Source organism: Erigeron canadensis, unplaced genomic scaffold, assembly GCF_010389155.1.
Source record: "Erigeron canadensis isolate Cc75 unplaced genomic scaffold, C_canadensis_v1 Conyza_canadensis_unscaffolded:190, whole genome shotgun sequence".
NCBI classification, from domain to species: domain Eukaryota; kingdom Viridiplantae; phylum Streptophyta; class Magnoliopsida; order Asterales; family Asteraceae; genus Erigeron; species Erigeron canadensis.
In genome coordinates this window covers 1-7,895 of record NW_025215593.1, presented here as the reverse complement: position 1 = coordinate 7,895, position 7,895 = coordinate 1, and the positions used below count along the sequence as shown (strand labels likewise).

Here is a 7,895-nt window from a genome sequence, read left to right as displayed (position 1 = left end):
TTATGATGTCACAAATATTTTTCTTCTTAAAATTTATTTCATTTTTATTTTTATTATTTTATGATGTTATTTTTTTAAACAAAATGTTTTTATTTTCTTTCCAAAACTCTAATAATTTATACATGATCTTTTAATTTTCATCATCTAAATAATTTTCTCATAATATATTTATAAATTATCCGTATATTATGCGGGTTAGTAAACCAAGTATAGAGACTATTATTTTGAGGTTATGAGTACCGTTAGACTGTCGCAACTTAAGTAACAAAAATAGGTTTTTATAACACTTTTATTAATATGCCCATATTAATATGCCCATATAGAATTAGCTGGTTATTAATATGTCTTGAGGTAGACTATTTGATATGTTAAATGAGTACTGCAAAACATCCCACGTCATCACCCATCAATACATACACCCCTAAATTCATATATTCTGTATTTCTGTATTTATCTATCATTATCAAGGCCGCCTCATGAAATTTTGGCGCTTCGAAATTCACGGCACTAATTCTATTTAACAACAAAACACCGATTTGGTTACAAATCAAAACACCGATGTGGGTTTTTGCTATCATTATCAAAACACCGATTTTGCTATCATTATCAAAACACCGATTGTGGGTTTTTGATTTTTTAGTACATCTCGAACCGAATAGGTAATGGATTATTATAATTATTGTTGTTTTCAAGGGTTTTGATTCAGGGGTTTTGTTGTTTTTGTTGGTTTATTATAGAATTAATTATAGAACACTGATATGATTAAATAACTTTGTTACTTCATCATGCTGGTTGATTTAGGGGTTGTTTTAGTCGTTATTAAAGTTACAGTTTTATGTTGAATTAATGCAGTTTTAGTCGTTATTAAAGTTACAGATTTATGTTGTTTTAGTTGTTTTAGGGGTTGTCATCATGTACTTGTCCAAGAAGCTGCAATTTTTAATGTTACATGAGTAGGGTCGTTTTGATATTAGTAAGAATGTATCAGGTTATTATTTTCTAGCTTTAGCGGCTCATTACTAGTCCAGTTACTGCCGCTGTGGCAGCCCGCACTACTAGTGCAGATACTGCCGCTGTTGCAACTCTTGCTGCTAGTACAGTTTCCACTGTTGTAGCTATTGGATAAAGCTTCGGTTAGATTAGTTAATAATGAATTTCTTGCTGCTAGTACAGTTTCCACTGTTTTCAAAGTTTTTGTTCCTTATAGTGATTAATTGGTAATTTGAATAATCCAGATTTAGGATGGATACGAGTTGGATTTCTTTACCAAGATCTACCATTGAATATAAAAGACGTCTTGACGAATTTCTTGATTATATCTTTTATATCGAGGGTAAAAATGGACAGATATCATGTCCATGCATTGATTGCGGTAATCAAATATGGGTAGATCGGGAGGAGGCTAGAACACATCTGCTATGTGAAGGGTTTATTAAAGGTTATACAATTTTCCCTTTGAATTCCAAACCATGTGATACGCCTATGTTAGATGCTGAAGATGACATGCAAGGGTTGGTGCATGATGCCTTCCACGGGTTTGGTGAGAACAGACTAGAAAGTAAAATAGAAACTCAAAATGAAGGTCGGATTATGCCAAACACAACTACAAAAAAGTTCTATGAAGTGTTGGAAGATGCAAAGAAAGAACTATATCCAGGGTGTAAAAAGTTCTCGGTTCTTTCATTTATCATCAGACTGTATCATGGCAAGTGTGTTGGGAAATGTAGTGACAAGGGTTTCAGCTTGATGCTTGATACAGTGAGGGAAGCCTTCCCCGATGCTTCCATACCAAAGTCATTGTATGAGGTAAGGAAAATCATACGAGAGTTGGGACTTAGTTATGATAAAATTGATGCATGTCCTAACGATTGTATGCTATACTGGAAAGAAAATATCAACAAAACAAAATGCGATACATGTCACACGTCAAGGTATAAAACAAGTGAAGATTCTAAAGATGAGTCAACCACACCTAGTTCTGAAAAGAAGATTGCAGCAAAGGTCTTGCGTTATTTTCCGCTCATACCACGATTGCAAAGGCTATTTATGTCATCTAAAACAGCTGCCTACATGAGATGGCACGAAGAGAGTCGCACGAAAGATGGTTATTTGAGATATCCAGCAGATACCCCAGCGTGGAAAACATTTGATTTTAAGTATCCTGATTTTGCCTGTGAATCTCGTAATGTCAGGCTTGGTTTAGCCACTGATGGGTTTAACCCTTATAGAACAATGAGTGTTTCTCATAGTACATGGCATGTTGTTTTGATGCCATACAATCTTCCTCCTTGGATGTGTATGCAACAACCTTACTTTTTTCTATCTTTACTTATACCTGGCCCATCTGCTCCTGGGAATAACATAGATGTCTATATGGAACCGTTAGTGGCCGAGTTAAAGGAGTTGTGGGATATTAATGGAGTAGAGACTTATGATGCATCAAAAAACAGTAACTTTCAGATGCGTGCATCTTTGTTATGGACGATAAGTGACTTTCCAGCTTATGCAAATTTATCAGGCTGGAGCACCAAAGGTGAACTTTCATGTCCTTCTTGCCATAGGCATACAAAAGCACAACGCTTAACTCATAGCAAAAAATATTGTTTTATGGGACATCGTCGATATTTGTCATGTGATCATTATTTCCGAAAAGATAAAAAGTCTTTTGATGGCACAGAAGAACAAGAGAGACAACCACGTGGCTTAACTGGGTCAGAAGTACTTGATGAGCTACATGGTTTTGAAATTAAGTTTGGAAAACTTGTGAAGAGCAACCCAAATCTACCATTTAACTGGAAGAAAAGAAGTATTTTTTTTGAGCTACCATACTGGAAAGATAACTTGCTACGCCATAATCTAGATGTAATGCATATTGAGAAGAATGTTTGTGACAACATCATTTGAACGCTAATGAATCAAGATAGAAAGACCAAGGATCATGTAAAAGCACGCCTTGATTTACAAGAAATGGGTATTAGGCTTGAACTTCATCCGAAAGTTCAAAATAACAACAAAGTGTATCTTCCACCTGCTTGTTTCTCAATGGATAAAAAAGAGAAAGATATATTTTGTCGTGTGCTCAAAAAGGTGAAAGTTCCAGATGGTTATGCAGCTAATATATCAAGATGCGTAGAGTGAAAACCTCGAAAACTATCTGGCCTTAAAAGTCATGATAGCCATATTTTGATGCAGCAGCTGCTTCCCCTTGCCTTGCGAAATGTGTTGCCTAAGCACGTGCGTTATCCTGTGATGAAGCTATGTCGTTACTATAATCAATTATGCTCAAAGGTTCTTAATCCAAATGAATTGGTTCAAATGGAAATTGAGATTGGAAAAATTCTTTGTGATTTAGAAAGGATATTTCCACCATCATTCTTTGATGTCATGGTTCATCTTTCGGTTCATCTTGCTTCAGAGGCCAAATTAGGAGGACCAGTTCATTACCGTTGGATGTATCCAATCGAGAGGTATGCATTGATATCTTTGTAAATACCTTTTAAAAGGATAGAATTGAATCTTATCTTAATATTTTTGATTACTCAGGTATTTATCTACATTGAAATCTTACGTGCGAAACAAGAGTAGGCCCGAGGTTCTATTGCAGAAGGATATTTGGCTGAAGAATGTTTGTCATTTTGTTCATTGTACTTATCTGGTGATGTCGATACCATACATAATAAAACTAGCCGGAATTATGATGACGGTGGTTATGAGGATGTTATACCTATCTTTTCTATGCCGGGTCGACCGATTGGTGCTACAGTGGCAGAAGTACTAGACCTTGAAATATTGGATAAAGCACATTCATATGTGTTGTTCAATTACACTGAAGTTGATGAATTTCGAAGGTATGTAATACTAGAAGATGTGAGTTCCATGAACTATATTATATTTACTCTTACTGTTGCTATCATTATTATAATCTTTTAACATTGTAGAGAAAACCTGGCGATTTTTCGACATGAAAATCGGAAATTACGACAGCATCAGCTTGAACGTTTACATAGTGAGAAATTTGAGTCGTGGTTTCAAGATCATGTAAGGAATAGACATATGTGTATTAATTTTGAAATACAATTATAATGATGTAACATTTTCAAGCTTCTAATTGTCGGATTTATAAAAAAGAAATTAACACATCAAGTTTGCCTTAATTCATTCAGGTTGAGGAGGGGATCATAGAATCACAGAGGATTTGAGGAACTTGGCAAGTCGTCCAACTGAGTATGTGAATAAATATAAGGGATTTATCATAAATGGTTTCAAATTTCACACAAAAGACCTAGAGGAGAATAGGAAAACACAAAACAGTGGAGTTATGCTTGACGCCATGACAAATAGCTTCTCGAGTGCCAGAGATAACAATCCTATCGTAGGTGATGTAACTTACTACGGGGTTTTGAATGATATCATTGAGTTACAGTATGCTGTTGACAAGAAAGTAGTTTTGTTCCATTGTGATTGGATCTCAAATGGTTCAAGGAAAAAAGAAGATGAGAATGGGTTTACTCTACTTAATTTTAAAGGTTTGAAGCCTCATAATGAGCCTTTTATACTAGCTTCTCAAGCACAACAAGTATTTTATGTTGCAGATCCCGTTGACAAGGGATGGAAAGTTGTGATCAAGACAACGCCGAGAGATTATTATGACATGAATGAACAAACATGTCTTGATGATGTGGAATCGCATTTGCAAAGTGAGACATCTATGGGTCCTCAATGTGATGAATATTTGAATATTGAGTTGGTTAGAAAAGGTTTAAAGGGAACTGTTGTTGACAATAATACTTACTATACTAGCTAAATAGCTCGATGGTTTTTGTAACACGCAGAACTATTCCTAAAAGTGAAGACCGTTCCTTGAGGTCTGCACTTTGTTTTGCACAGTATGTTTATTTGTTTATACATAGTACATGCCAAATGGTATTGATTTTAGGATGTCCTTATGTTAAGAGGAAATTGGTTATGGTTTACTTGTTTTAATTATATTGAAGATGTATGAATCCCAAAATTGATTTATATTTGGTTAGTAGTGATTCTGTTACCATTATGCGCATACATCAAAAAAAAATTATTTTGGATTTTTGGCATTCCAAGTCTTGGCCAAATTATATTTTTGCTCAGATTATTTGCTTTAGGTTGCTTTTTAGCTAAATGCAGGATGGCCACAAGTGCAATCAGCAAGCAATACATGTGTGTTCTTGAATCCATGAACTCCAAAAATGGAAAACCTTCTAAACAGGTGAATACCATTGCCCTTATATATCTGATTTTAAAACAATAACTGTTGTAGTGAAACTTAATTTAGTCGCGCAATAAATATCTATATAATACATCATTAGATGTATTTATATGATTTGAAGGTCATTTAGATAGTCACAAAGACGCAGGTAGCCTATTTGACCTCTGTAGGAGTATTTGAGTGATTTTTTAAGTCCCAATTAGTCCATATGATATCTGCACTTTTAGACGTTTGACTCGTAAGAGAGTCAACTGTTGGAATTTGAATGCTTAATCTGATTGAAATGTTACAGTTGGAAATTATCGCTCTATAGTGTATGCCATTTTATGTATCAATATTAATTAAAGGTCATTTATAGAGTCTTGCATATATCAACTATCATATGGTTTATCTCATAATCAGTTGGGTATACTCTAAGGCCTCAGTCTCGAGCTTTCACCCGTTTTTTGTTCGTGTTAGCTTAGCTAGTTTGGTTTTATTGTATATATTTAATGTATTTCAGTTTTCTATGGTTGGAGTTTCGATGGAGTGGGAAGGATTTCAGGACTAGATTACAATTAGGCAAATGACTAATTATTTCATCATCTTTGTGAGATTGTATTACTTAGATCAGATGTATCAAAATCCTACTATGACCTAAGTTGTTTCTACTTGTTTATATTCAATTGCTGACAATTCATTTAGTTTTGTGATTTGGGCTGTCGAAATGATTCGTTTTGTGTTTAGTTGGACTGGTGCACAAAACAACGCAACCTTGTCAGACTAGAGATGCACTGCGCAAAGCCTTCATGAAAATTGTTTGATTAAATGGCTGAATGGAAATACATGTCGCTAGTGTTTGGCTGAAACTATTACTTGGTTGCTTCCCTACCGAACCAATTCTGATCAGTATTAGTTTGGCTCGGTATTGATTGTGTACTTGCTTGGTTATTTGCTCAGTTATTTGCTTGGTTCATTACCATCTGCTAGGTACTTCTTGTGTTGCTAAGTATTTGCTTCTCGGTATAAGTTTGTTGCTCAATCAACTAATTTGTTTGGTTTTTTAAACTAGCCGAAGAGCGAGCATAATCTTCTCGGTGAATTTGAGTTCAAAGTGAAAACTGGGCCAATTTTGCTTAGTATTAATAGGTTGTTATTTTTGTCAAACAACCCCGCCTATTTTCTGATCAGAATATTTTGCTCAGCAGGTGATACTTGTTAGTTGCTAAAATTGTTTTAATGACCAGGATCTAATGTTAAACGAGAAGCACAACATACCCAAATGAGTGATATACATGCCCATAAATCGAAAGGAAAGGATCAGCTGAACCGTTCAAAGTTTCAAGATGAGAATGGACTATCTGATGTGGATGTTACAGAATCAGCAAAACTCAAAAAGATTAGAAAGTATCACAGAAACAAAGCAGGTTCAAAAGCTATGCTGGATGTTGAAGTTAATAATGGACTATCTGGTGCAGGATTGGGAAAGCGACCATCTTGCCCTTTTGTGTGAAAGCATGTACAGTAGCTAAACGTTGATGGAATAAAATGAGGTTTCAATGTCCAGGTAAAATCTACAGATTGAGAAATAAATGCATCCATTTTTGGTCTTAGTTGTAGATGGGGAAGAGCCTATTAACGTCGAAGTAGGGGAAACAAAAGAAGAGATGACGACTCAAGAAAAGGTAAAGACGGCTGATGAGGAAGCCTTGGTCAAGGAAGAAACTCATACTGTGACCAAAGAGGAAGTCGTCCCTGAAGAAACTCCAGGGACGAAAGAGGTAGTTGTCCCAGAGGATGCGCCAGTGACCGAGGAAGCTAAAGAAGCGTTGAGAATGGTGAAATGCCAACTGAGGTTGTTGCGACCACTGAAGTTGCAGCAGAGGAATAGAGTTAAAAGATCTCAGAATTGGATATGTTATATTTATGTATATTTTTTTCGTTTTAGTATGGTCGAAATTTCGGTTTTCTAATTTCTATTTTGTCATGATTGGATTATAAGGAGTGGGCCGTTGGGCACCACTTTGGTCTAAATTAATATTAAATTTAGAAGTTTATTTTGTAATACCCCTAAAATATCGAGTTGATTAATAATATTAATGAGTATGATGTGGACTTAGAATTTGTAATAGTTATGTAAAGAAAAAACTTATTCAGTTAAAAGATTTGGATGCAAATTGTTAGTACTAAAATTGGTACACAAGCTATCTTTTGGTTCTTTCTACACTGAAAATCTTCTTAATTATATCATAAGGATTGAATTTTCATGAAAATATTAGTATCTTTTCCGACTCATCCCGAATTGAATCCTCATAACCGTTCTTGGACTTGTACATCCATTGACATGTTCATAATTGATAGATCTGAATAAATGCATTGCTTATAACTTGATCAAATCAACAAGCTTTATGTTTGTGAAAAGTTCTTTCAAGAAGTAGTCATTGCAATATCTTCTTTTGGACCAGAAAAAACTGAGTATGCATCATGAAAAAATGTATACATAACAAATTGATGAATGATGAAAACAAATTTACCTAACATTTTAGTTACAAAGTTTAAGTGTCAAATTCTATTAAATTATGTTATAAAATAAATCTCTAAGGAATAAGCATTAATTCTATAAAATGATGTTAAATTACTTAAATATAAGTGTCCTATTATGGTGTATTATAAA

The 7,895-nt window shown here is 34.6% G+C and overlaps 1 protein-coding gene across 1 annotated transcript; it reads left to right on the top strand.

The window, feature by feature from the left end:
* Positions 1–1,242: 1,242 nt before the first annotated feature.
* On the top strand, positions 1,243–2,904 carry LOC122584272. The gene has a single exon (XM_043756486.1). The coding sequence runs from the start codon at positions 1,243–1,245 to the stop codon at positions 2,902–2,904; it is 1,662 nt and encodes a 553-aa protein (XP_043612421.1).
* The last annotated feature ends 4,991 nt before the right edge of the window (positions 2,905–7,895 follow it).

Excerpts from the sequence above, each read along its gene's own strand:
- LOC122584272 (XM_043756486.1), top strand. The coding sequence starts at position 1,243 with ATGGATACGAGTTGGATTTCTTTACCAAGATCTACCATTGAATATAAA.